Source organism: Sciurus carolinensis, chromosome 5 (genome assembly GCF_902686445.1).
Source record: "Sciurus carolinensis chromosome 5, mSciCar1.2, whole genome shotgun sequence".
In the NCBI taxonomy this organism is placed as follows: Eukaryota; Metazoa; Chordata; class Mammalia; order Rodentia; family Sciuridae; genus Sciurus; species Sciurus carolinensis.
This window is the reverse complement of record NC_062217.1, coordinates 152,111,429-152,123,985: the sequence shown is the minus strand read 5'-3', so window position 1 is coordinate 152,123,985 and position 12,557 is coordinate 152,111,429. Positions and strand designations below refer to the sequence as shown.

The following is a 12,557-nucleotide window of genomic DNA, read 5'->3' as shown; positions in this document are numbered from 1 at the left end:
GGGTCATGCCTGGGTGCTTTGTTCTTTGCCAAGGTTGCTTCTAAAGAGATGCAGCTTTCCAGCTGTCTCCTGACAGCAAGATTGACCTTCTTCCCATTTAATCATTCAGAAGAGGCTCAAAGCCAAATTGGCCTCCTAGGATTTTTAATGATTATCAGCATATTTGCAAAGAAACTTTTAACACTCAGCAAAGTCCACATTCTTCACATGAAGCCAGCTCTTCTGTGATAGCTGTAATTAAGTACAGAGACTTAAGCACTCTTTGAGGAATGAAGACTCCTCCATTCAAAATGATCTATGGGGAAGTTTTGGTGTGATATTGTTCTGAAAAAGCTTAGAGCAGAAAATCGTGCTTGCCCAATGCCATATGTTTGAAATGGAATGACTGTGGCATTGTATTTGTTTTGTCTTTGGAAACAATTTTTTTCCCATCAATTATGAATTAGTCCATCACATTGCTCTGGTTGGGAAGGTCAGTATCATTAAATTGAATTCCATCTAATAGATCCCCAGGAGACTAAAGATGCTCACAGTGATGGTGAAACCCGAGAGCTTTGGCACTTTCTGTTGTACAGACAATAGCTTAACAAAAAGTTGTGTGGTGGTGCCCTAGATGAGAGGTGGGAGAGTGGCTAGAGCATTTCCCCCTTTCTGTTTTTTCCTTTGTGGCCCTTAACAAACCAGAAACGTGATAAGCAGACCTTCTAAAACCATTTTTTCCCCACGGTGCTGGGAATTGAGCCCAGGACCTCTGTGGACTAGGCAAGGGCTCTACCACTGAGCTGCATCCTCACCTCCCCCCCACCCCCATCCCCACCCCCACCTTTTTTTTTTTAGCTAAGTTCACTAAATTTCCCAGACTAAGTCTGAACTTGGATCCCCCTGCCTCAGCCCCAAGTGGTTGGGATTACATGTGTGCGGCACAATGTCTGGCAAAACCATTGTATCTTTGACATCCAGATGAACACCGAGTTGGTTTGAGAGTGAAGAGAAGCTAGGGAGCCACCCAGTTCCTGGCCAGAGCCTAAGGCTCAGCACATGCAGCCAGCCAGTGTTTGAGTCTGGAAGCCATTTCCATTTCCTGAATCAGATGAGTCTGTCATTGCTCTTTCAAAAAATGACAAGAAAGACACAGATCCCCATCCAGAAGAATTGCTGGCTTCTAGAAGGGATGAGTAGAGGCTGATGTCTTCAAACCAGTCTGGAAAAAATGCCCTGGGGTCAGCTGAGGCAAAGGTTTTTTGGAAAGGAAGCTTCACATATTGTTTATATTTACTGAGAGCCATTTCATTTGAGTCCTCCTGCTTCACAGCTGAAACTCTGCTTTTAATGTCCCAGGTCTCCAAAGCTCCCTTTCTGCCAGTTGGTCTTGCGGAAGGAAAGAGTCAATGTGTATACAAAGACCGGCCAACAGCTAGAGTAGCTTCCTGGTCTTCCACTCCATATCACCGAATTAAACAAAGCACAGCTGAAGTATGGAGCAGTTATCAAGCATGATCCTGCCAGAGCAAACCTCCAGCCCTCCTGAAATACCACCCTGCTCGGCTGGTGCATGCCTGGATCTTGACTCAGCAGATTAAAAACCTGTTGGGCAAATTCACAAACCAGTTGGTTTGGGGAGTTGTTTTTAGGTGCCCGAAGGTGGGACTTACTTCTTTTCTTCTTCTTTTTTGTTTTCCCTGTCTATACAGTTTAAGAACGACACCCCTTCCAAGGCAATTCATAGTATATTTAAGAATGCTATTCAGCTGCTACAGGAAAAAGGACTCGTTTTCCAGAAAGGCGGTGCTTTTGATAACCTGTACCATGTAAGAGACCCACAATTTTAATGTTTTCCTTCATAGTTTCAATTATGAATAACTGCTTATTGTTTTTTTAAAAATCATGAAGGAGGTACATTAAGTCAGGAATAAACGTTGACCCTTACCTTTCCTTGAGCTACCTCTTGTAACCATATATCCTTCATCTGTACATTTACAGATGCATGAATATACTCCTGTAGCCTCTTTGCTTTACAAAAAAAAAAAATGGTAATCATCTTCTAAATCAGGAACTCTCACTCTCAGCCTGAGTGGGCTCAGTGATTGCCATGGGCACTAGCCTGTGCATGGTGGGATGCACCCTGACCTCCCCTCAGTAGTCGCCCGTGACACCTCCCCCATTGTGACCACCAAAAATGCCTCCAGACATTGCCAAAAGAGCACATCACAGAAACCTTTCCACATTATTGGGAGTCCACCTCATTCTTTTACACCCTTATGATATTCCATGCTTGCACACTTGACCTAAATTTTTTTAGCCATACCTTTATGAGGGACTTTTATGGTGTTTCCAACTTTTGCTGTCACAGAGACTGCTGCTGTGGTCCTTTCTGCCCAGCTGTCTCTGTGATCTCATGTCAGTATTTCTATACAATTGACTCCTGAAGGAAGAGTTTCAGGAGCGGAGGACATGAGCTTTTAAGCTTCCGGGTGACACAATCCCATTGACCTCCCTAAAGACTATGCCAATTGACCTCTCAGGAGTACATGAATGGCTGCTTCCTGGCCTCTTTCCTGATACAAAAGTTCTCCTCTTGCTGCATGCCTTTAGTGTTGGAGGAGTCCAGCTGAAAATGGGCCTCCTGAGGGCCACCAATGTCAGTCGGCATAGATGTGGCTTGTGAAAAGTTAGTCTGCTAGAGAGAGATCGGTGTCACTACTTATGGGTCAAATTGCTGAGGGGAAGGTTTCCTCAGTAGCACATTTTCTGATGTTGATTTACTCTACTGATTCCCCATTTCAGAGGTTTTAAAAATCAAGACCAGTTTTTAATGCTGCTTGAACATCTGGTAGAGCCAATCTACCTGTAGAAAGCGGGGTGCGGCCCACCCCATCCTGGGATGGGAAGGCACCTAGGAGTTGGCTGGAGGTGGTCGCACAAGGCAGGCAGCTCAGCTCAGCTCCAGCCTCCTCTGGGACACATGTTCCTGGGGCTCTGGGGCTGGTCTCTGTCAGGATCTGTGGAGAGCAGCCCTTCCTGGGGAGCAGCAGAGCCACAGGCCACCGCCCAGGCCGAGGTGTTGCCTGGCTGGGGCACTTCCTCATATGAATCACTGTGAGTTGGAATGGGGTGATGGAGCAAGAACAGGTCCCCTGTCCCCTTCTCAGACTTCGCCCCTCCCCTTCCACTCATTGTGTGTGGGTAGGCTTCCTTTCTCCCAGGCCCAGCCTAAGGGAAACGGTCATCACCGTCATGTCAGTACTTCTTGTCCAGTGCAGCCAAGCTCTAGCTGCTCTCACCCCTGACCTTATTTAGCCATCACAATCACCTTGGGAGCCGAGGAGCCTAAGTCAGGACACATGGGCATTGTGGGCTCTCTGCGGTGGAAACTTACAGCTCTGCACACTTTTCCTCCATTCTTCCCCCTTTTTTTGGTCTCATCTTCCCTCTCTCCCTCTTTCCCCATCTTTTCTTCCTTGTCCATTGTCCTTTTCTCCATCTTTTTGTTGTTGTTATTGGGGTTCCTATTGAACGTGAAAGTGAGCCCCATTTGGTTGCTGCTCCCCTCCTACCTGGACTGGGTGTAAAGAAGCATGCTGATGTCTGCATTAGAGAGCAGACAGGTGTTGGCTAGGTTTGCTCTTCGGATTGTTTCTCCTGCCAGTTGCTTTCTTTTATTTCCCCCTGTGTTTAAGAGAAGGAAGAAAACTAAAGAAATACAAGTCAGGACCCAGAAGAAGGAGTCCTGGGTGCAGCTCAGAGGCTCTGATCATGGTGCCCCCTCAAAAATATAACAAATAAGAGAGATGCTGTGAATGTAAGTGTTCAATTAGAAAGCAGCCCCTTAAAAATACAGAACTCCTGTTTTTCTTTCCATCATGACCCCAGTGAACCAACTCTCAGGGCGTGTCCTCGGGCCACCTCCTGAGCAGTGAGCTGCTGAGGAACAGCACTAGCACTAGTTTGCCTTGACAGTAGGCCAGCTACCGAAAGTCCCATTGTCAGTGTAGGAAAGCCGATGGGTGTGGAAACGTTAGAAACCAGCTCAGGTACTAATTTGGGAGTGTGGATGTCACAGCTGCTGTGTTATCAAAGAACATTTTTTCCTAAACCATTTTTCCTATTTAGGTAACTAGAGAAGACAAAGATCTGCACAGAAAGATCCACCGGATCATTCAGGAAGACTGCCAGAAGCCCAATCGTAAGTGGCATGGTGTGCAAGTGACACACTGGTGCACTGAAAGGGGCTGCTCCCTCCCAGAGGGCACTGGACAGAGAGTCAGGAGGCTGGGACTGTTCCCAGCAGTGGCTTTGACAGGTGATGGTCAAGGCACCCACCTTCTCTGAACCTCTCATGTGACTGCTGGGCTAGCTCAGTAGTTCAGACCTTGGCTGCACTTAGGTTTCAACCTTGGAGCTCTTTTAAAGGTACAGTGCCTGGTCCCACCCCTGGGGATTCTCATTCTGTAGGGGAAGGGTTGGGGGCGTAACAGGTAAGCTGCTCAGGTGATTTTGCTATAGTGAGGTAAGCCAGGACGCCAGGACTTTGTGATGTCACTCAGGTTCTCACATGCCCTCTGAGCAGCATTATTTCTTGTTCCATCCTTCCCCCTTGTCCTTGAATATAAACCTGACATTTCCCTCACTCCTAACATCAAGCCTTTCAGTGTTGGGGGGAATGGTTCTAGACTCTACAGTTTTTGAATGATGTTTTTCAGTCATCCTGGAAACTAAGTTTGCAAAAGAAATGGCTTAGAGAATGGTTTTAGTGGAGTTAGGTCATCCCCTAGTGGTTAGACTCTCAAACTGTAACTAGACTGACAAACGTGACCTTTTCCACACTGGTTAGAGAAGAAAGCACTAGTACTCTTTAAATCCTGTACAAAGTGGTCAGTCTTCAAAGTAACTTTTCAAAGTTCACTTTTGCAAACATATGCTAATAATGAGTGTTGACCTAGTTCAACACATGATGCTAGAAGGGAAGTAGAAAAGTTCATAACTGACCCAAGGTCCCAGGTCCTGCCTCCTTGTTCCCCATAGAAGTCCACTTCCAGGCCTTTCATCCCAGACACCCCTGGGGCCTGGACCCGCTCCAGGCTGACTCAGCGGGTGGAGTAGGGCCAAGTCTTCCGCCCTGGTGTTTAGGACCTGATGAGGTCAGAGCCCAGAGTGGTGTGACAACAGGTCTTAAAATAAACTCAAAGCAATCTGTGTTTTTAATGCATCTGTGAGGGAATGTGAGGGAATGCTGTTCACTTCTTTCAAAACAATAACAACAGGCATCCTTTTGTTGAGAAGAAGCTTGTTTCTCACTCCTAGGGAGCATTTAAGAGCAGTATCCTTGGGATTCCTCAGTCAGAATGGGAGGGAGGTTCTCCGAAGATTCTTTCCTGCATTAGGAACAGAATGAGTTAAAGCCTGAGGCCTGGGGAAGCAAAAGAAAGAAATTCACTCTTCATTCCTTAAAAGGACCTAATGTCCCAGGTGACCTTGAGGGACCTGCCTCTGAGCATGTGCGGCAAGGTGAACAGGCTATGCTACCCAGTCTGTACCTGGGAGCCTCTAAAAGCCACAGGCCAGTCATCTGGCACTAATAAACTCCCAGGAGGTAAATTCCAGAGCCCTGGTAACAAAGCCAGTGAGAGACTGTCTATGACTATCTCGTATCTGCTGCAATCCCTCTTCTTCATAATGCCATCACCTATGGCACTAGAAATTATTCTGAATAATAGTGTATGCATGACATTAAAAATCAAGCAGTGCAAAAATACACTCAGGAATCAGAGGTCCCTCCCAGCAGGGAGCCCTGGGCTCTGCTTTTCCCTCTGCAAAGGCACAGTTACTAATTCTTCTGTATCCTAGAGATATTAGGTACACCTACAAACTTACTTGTATTTTTTTAAATTTATTTTTATTGTAAACAAATGGGATACATCTTGTTTCTCTGTTTGTACATGAAGTAGAGGCGTACCATTTGTGTAATCATACATTTGCCTAGGGTAATAGTTTTTGAACTTACTTGTATAGTTGATCCTTTTTTAAAAACACAAATAAAGGTTAGCCTACAATATATCGCCCCACACCTTGTATTTTACTTCTAACATTGGCTTCTAGGGGTCCTTTGTCAACAGCAGAGCACATGTGAGAGTGCCACAGTTTTAACGGCTGTGCAGTATTCCATCATGCATCCAGAGAGATATTCAACCGTTTATGTCACCCTTCCTCCTGAGCCTTCAGTTCATTTCTGACCTCCACATACAATAAGACATGGGAGTTTTCCTCATCAGGAACTCTTCAGTCACTGCTGGGTGCTTCAGCAAAGGCTAAGTCTGCACTAAGGAAAGGGCCACACAACAAGCTTCTTTTAGGTCCCTGAGCTCTGATAGGGGTGTGTCTAAAGATGAGCAGTGTGTCCCAGCAGCTTGGGAGGCTGAGGCAGGAGGATTGCAAGTTTCAGGCTAGCCTCAGTAACTTAGCAAGACCCTAAGCAACTTAGCAAGACCCTGTTTCAAAATAAAAGATAAAAAGGGCTGGGGAAGTGGGTTAGTGGTTAAGCACTGCTGGGTTCAATCCCTGGTACCAAAAAAAAAAAAAAAAAAAAAAAAAAGATGAGTAGTGTGGTGTCATAAGAGCCGGGCTCTGGAGCCTCCACACCTGGGTTTGAGCTCCTGCTCTGGCACTTTGTGCCTGCTACCTTGGGTGAGCCTGGGCCTCTGGCTCCTTGTATTCAGAATGGGATAGTATGGTGCCTAGTGGTGGCTTGTTGAGAGAAGTCAGTGAATGGTGTTTTTAAAGCTGTTATAGGAGTACTCCACATAGTAGGGTACAGATGGTTAGAGAAAAATGAGGTTCTGTTTCCTAATGGCACTGGTGATAGCTGTGACTCTCTGGCCTGTAGTCCCAAAGGTTCACTTTTGCTCACTCTCACGCACTCCTGCTCTGTTTCATATTGATCTGGAAGGAAGCAGCATCAGATGGAATCTGTGCATGGATTTTGCTCTATTATTGGTGAGCTGAAAGCTTTTTAAAATGTAGATTCCAGTTTTAAGTGTGAGCACAACAGGGCTGGGGTGCAGCTTGGTGGTAGAGCTCTTGCCTAGCATGCAGAGGCCCTGGGGTCAATCCCAGTACTGCAGGGGAGAAAAGGTGTGCGGACAACTAATGGCAGATTGTCCAAGTAGAATTCTACATTGAAGATGTATATTTTATCCCCAACTTTTTATTCTGAAAATATTCCAGCCTATAGAAAATTAAACAACTAGTATGATAAACTCCCACCAAAAACCTTCAGCTTGTGTTCTTAAGCCTAAGGACATTCTCCTTGGTGCTGACCATATCAGTTTCACACCTGGGAAGCTGACATTTGGTGGGTTGTGGAACAGCAGCATTCTTTCCTCACAGCTCATCTGCATCTAGCTTAGATTCGTTCTTTGCCTAAGACACTCTGTGACGCTCCTTATATTGAAGTGATTTTTAAAGTTATTACAGTCATTTAAAAAGAGTATTAAAGCTATTTTATGACCTTTTGTAGTTAGTAGATGAGTTGAGTCTTTAGTATGTCAGCTGCTTTTGGTTTCTGGTAGAGGTATAGTCCAAATGAGACTTTATGCCAAGTCCTTGGAAGAAACCAGATGTAGAGGCATGGGCCTATAATCCCAACTGCTCAGGAGGCTCAGGCAGGAGGATCTCAAGTTCATGGCCAACCTGGACAACTTAGCCAGACCCTCAGGAACTTAACAAGACCCATCTCAAAATATTAAGGGATAGGAATGTAGTTCAGTGGCAGAGCACTTGCCTAGCACACATGAGACCCTGGAATTGATCCCCAACCTTGCAAAAGTAAATCCATAGATAAAAGGAGTTCAGTGCCCCCAAGACAGGGAAGCGCCTCTCAGAAAAGCCTGCTGTGTCTGAGGATTGTCCCATGCAGGGCTGTCTGCTGTTGTACTAGCCCCTGCGGAACTGCTTGCTGGCTTTTACTACTCATCCTGGTTTCCTATAATATCTCATATAAAGTAGTCTAAGGCATGATCCCCACATTACTGGAGGGTCACTTTGGGAGCAGCTCACCAGCCCACCTCCCAATAAAATCACCTTCTGAAGAAATGACTTAAGGCCTACAGCTATCAGCATCACTGCCCAGAGCTCCCGCATGCCCGGAAATCAACTCATCCCTGAGCCCAAGCACCTGGGCCTCAGAATTAAGGGGAAAAGCTGAGTGGTGCTGAAACTCCTGGCTCGGGCTCTCTGCTGCACGGCCGGTGTGCTGAATCCTCCACCCTCCATCAGCAGCGCATCCAACATCTTTGCAATCAGCTCTGTGAGCCTTTGCTTCTGGGAAAGTGCTGAAGCTTCCTTACTCTGGGGCGGGCTATCATCTTAGATCATTGAATGATGAGGAATCGTGGTTGCTCCCTAGCTAAGAGGCACTGACCACAGGTCTCCTTTCACCACCACACCACCCTGTGAAGTAGGTGGTTGTATTCTTGTGAGCCACTTTACCCCACTCGACATGCAGGACTTGCGTTCAGGCCTGCTGGGCTCCAGTGACTCTCCATCAGCCACGCTATACTTGTTCCTCCCTGCTCAGTGCTACACACCCCATAGGTGTCCAATCTGGAGAATGTTGAAGAAACAACCTGAAACCCTGGAGAGCAGTAAACCAGTCGAGAGGAGCAATGAGTAGACACAGCCACTAGAGGTCGCAATTTAGCACATCTTTGTTAGCCCGGACTATCCTCTGAACCTTGGAACTGGCAAGAACTTCAGAGGTGGTCAGTGTCCCCCAGCCCCAGATGAGAAAAGTGAAGCTTGAGGTGCTATGTCTTTCCCCAGGCTACAAGGGTGCACCAAATGTCAAGCTACGCTTTCCCAATACCACAATACCTCCAAGCACTTTCCTGGAGCCTAAAGCATTTTGTCATCTGAAAACAACACATAGTGGTGGGACAGCTGGTGTATGCCAGGGACTGGGCGTGTGTGGCCCTGCTGGGGTGCTTCAGAGTATGAAAACTGAGGAGGATTTACTTTTAGTGATGAAGTTTGACTTGACTCAGAAATAAATTTTATGGCATGATCCAATACTTACATAATTCTAATGCATAAGACATATATATATATGAAATAACGTCACAAAATAATACTTGTCATAATTATGATGCAATCCATTCTGTAATTTGTATTATAGCCTATTTTAGTCTGCTTGCTACCTATATATTTAAAAAGAATGTTGATCAGAACCCATGAAAATGGATTTCATGATCCCCTAGCCGTCAGACCCTCAGCAGGAATACCATTGCTCTAAATCATTGGTTTCAATGAGAAAAGAGGTCACTAATGCTCAGCTTTTGTCATTGCATACCATATAGTCTTAGTTTTGGGTACAGGGTAAGAAATTACTAGAATACAACTGTCACAGACAAGACTTATTGGAAGCAGTACCGGGAGCCATGAGAACAGGCCAGAGGTAGGAATCCTGTCCAAGGAAGCCCCACCAAATCAGGACTTCAGGGAAAGACCAGCTCTGCTGTGACTCTCAAGAGCACTCCCACCTGGGAAACCAGAGGCTTAGCGCCGAGTACTTGAACTTAGGCAAATAAAGAAAAACGTTTACCAAGCACCAAAACCCACTAGGTCATGGGTATAAAATTACTCACTGGGAATCCTTGAAGGCTGAAGGACAGAGGCCCTAAACAATGGATCCATTTGCTGTGATGACTAAGGAGCCTGAGAACAGGTTTTTTGTTTTGTTCTTATGCTCATTTAGACTGGTGCATCTCAGACTTTAGTGTGCTTAAGAATCATTTTGGGATCTTGTCAAAATGCAGGGACCAGTTCAGGAGGCGAGGTGTGGAGAGGGAGAGGACAGGAGGGCTGACGGCCCTGGGGAAGCTTACCTCTGCCTTCTGCCTGCAGACATGGAGAAGGGCTGCCACTTCCAGCACATCTTGGCCTGTGTGCGCCTGAGCCTCCACCCAGGCCTGAGTGAGGCCGTGCTGCGGCAAGTGCTAGAGCTGCTGGAGGACCAGAGTGACATCGTCAGCACAATGGACCACTACTACATGGCGTTCTGAGCAGAGGCCCTCGGAGTGACGGGGAGCAGAAAGACAAGGCTGCATTCACCCTAGGTTCCAGTTGTGAACATCGTGTGGGGCTTATGTCTGGAAAGAAAACAGTCTTGTCACCTTCATTTGTGTGTTTGTGGCTCGAGGCCTGTCCTGGTAAAGGGACATCACAGGGTCAAAGGAACTGCACTACAAGAACTGAGGAGCTGATGGCTGGATCACACAGTTCTAAGCTTGGCAAGCCCTCAGGCTATTAGCTCCATCACTGTGGCCTCTCCTGGTGGGTAAAAACCAGGCAGGGGAGTGGTTCTTCCTGGATGAGTGCCCCCCACTTCTGTTTTCTGAGGTTCTAGCACCAGCGGCAGGGCCTGATGTTTGCTGCAGTTTACCAGCTCCTGCAGAGATGTGAGTAAGCAGGGGGTCCGAGGCGTGGCTCTGTGTTCAGCACTTATTTCCCTTCCGAATTAAAAGGTGTCTCAGAACATTTCCCTGCACTCCCAGTGCTGCAGGACTAAACACATGGTCCCTAGGTTCCTCTGTAAGGGACAGAGCTATCAATCAGTAGCCTGGCAGGGGGTAGATGTGATCTTCAAGGTTGCTGCTGAGTATTTGGGATGTGCTGACACCATCAAGACAGAGACTCTCAGTATGTGCCCAGACAGGTGATGGAGTCATGCTTCTGCTCAGAATGACAAGGTAAAGAAAAACCATCTGAGGTATGTAGTAAGCTTGTTCTAACAGAAAATGACAAATCAGCCAGCAAAAATAAAGCGTGAAAACAGATTCGGAGTTAATTACAGTTATTTTGCAGAAGGCACATCTGCCTTCATCTGCTGTGTTGGCTCTTAACGTGGTAGAGTCTTGATGGCTTGGCTGGAGATCTTGCAGGCCTGGAGAGCCGTCCTGCCCTCCGTGAACACGGAGTGGTTTCTACACTCACAAGGCAGCTTCAGTTGGATGTGTCAGGCAGAGAGCTAGTACTGGCAGATCGCTTCCTGGCTTGGACCTTTCCAGCTTGACCCAAACCTCTGCTGACTTCTTATAGTGTTGTACAGACAACTGTCTTGTGTCAACCCTATGCTCAGAAGGGTCTCTGAAGAGGGCCTGCCTGGAATGAACTCCCAGCAGTTCTTCCTCGGTCAGTGGCATTTCCTTATTGAATGCATCTTTGATTAGTGGAACTTTCCAGGAGAGAGTATGGAATCAGAACAGAAAAAGGGCATGTGCTGGCACAGAGCAACCGAGTTTCATCTCCAGGACACAACCACACGGTGTGGGAGGATGAATCCACAGATGCATATCGTGTGTATTCTAGAGTTCTATGATTAGGGGAAAGAGTTATAGAATAAAGGTTAATTATGATCCATGTATATACAATGAAATATTACGCGGCCACTGAAATGTTGGAACAGATGGATACTCTTACTACAGGGTAGTACCCACAGTAGGTCTAGTGAGAAGGAAATCCAGATCTGTTTGTATAGTATAACACCCTTGATGTAAAGCTCCCTGTATGTACTACATCTACACAGTATGTTTCCGCATGCGTGTTGCTTGTAGCTCTGGCACACGTACACATAGACATTTAATTGATCTCTCCCTCCTCCTAGAAGTACTTGCTATGCTTGGTTTTCAGGACATCACACTCCCTGACTTCACCTTCTCAGTGTCCTTTGCTCAGGTCTCTGTCTCCCTGAGGATAGAGGGCCAGTCCCAGACCTCATCTCAGTTTGGCTTATACCTTTGGGGGTCTCAGCCACCTTCTTGGGGCACACTATCTCAATGCTACCCACTTCCTCCATGCACATCCAAATTCAGCCTTTCCTCATCCTTAGACTTCTGTATCCAGCCTCCTACTGACATCTGCACTCAGGTGGCTGAGACATCCCAAGCTTAATCCACACAGCCAGGCTCCCAGCGGACCTGCCTTCCAGCCTGACCCTTGTGCAGTTTTCCTAGTTGCCCAGGCCAAGTCCATTGCCTTCTTTCTTTCTCTCACATCCCACATTCAATCTGCTGCAAATCATCTTGTCTCTACCTTCAAAATGTTTCTGGACTCTGACAGCTTCTCTTCCACCCCTGCCTCCCGGGAGTGTAACAGTTGCCCCTCACTGCCCTCCCTACCCTCCCTGCTTCTGCCCTTGTCCCTCTTCTTTGCATCAGTGCAGCAGCCCTGGTCCTGTGACGCCCCCACTCCCCATGACTTTTGATCTCTCCAGGTAGGAGCCTGAGGCGTACCAGTGATTGGGAAGGCTCTGCCCATCTGTCCTCTCCTGCTGAGCCCCTCGCTGCTCTGCTCAGCTGCTAGACCTGGCTGCTCTCACACCCCAGGTGCGTTCTTGCCTTAGGGCCTTGGCATTTGACATTCCGTCTGCCTAGAATGTTCTTTGCCCAGATAACCATGTGATGTGCCTCCCTCTCCCTTCTTTCAGGTCTCTGTTGGAGTGCCACCTTGCAGTGAGGCCTGCCCTCAGCCCTCTTTACTGATTGTAGCCAACTCGTACTTCCTCC

General features: G+C 47.0%; 1 protein-coding gene across 3 annotated transcripts in view; it reads left to right on the top strand.

Annotated features, from left to right (window-relative positions):
* Stn1 (STN1 subunit of CST complex) overlaps positions 1 to 10,144 on the top strand; it is a 33,311-nt gene extending 23,167 nt beyond the window's left edge. For 2 of the 3 annotated variants that reach the window (XM_047554137.1, XM_047554139.1), the window contains 3 exons: positions 1,692 to 1,808; positions 4,111 to 4,183; positions 9,898 to 10,144. In XM_047554137.1, coding sequence (XP_047410093.1) covers positions 1,692 to 1,808; positions 4,111 to 4,183; positions 9,898 to 10,055 — 348 coding nt within the window. In that variant the 3' untranslated portion in view covers positions 10,056 to 10,144. The remainder of the gene's footprint in view (positions 1 to 1,691; positions 1,809 to 4,110; positions 4,184 to 9,897) is intronic. The other variant, XM_047554140.1, reaches the window with a different exon arrangement.
* Positions 10,145 to 12,557: the final 2,413 nt, after the last annotated feature.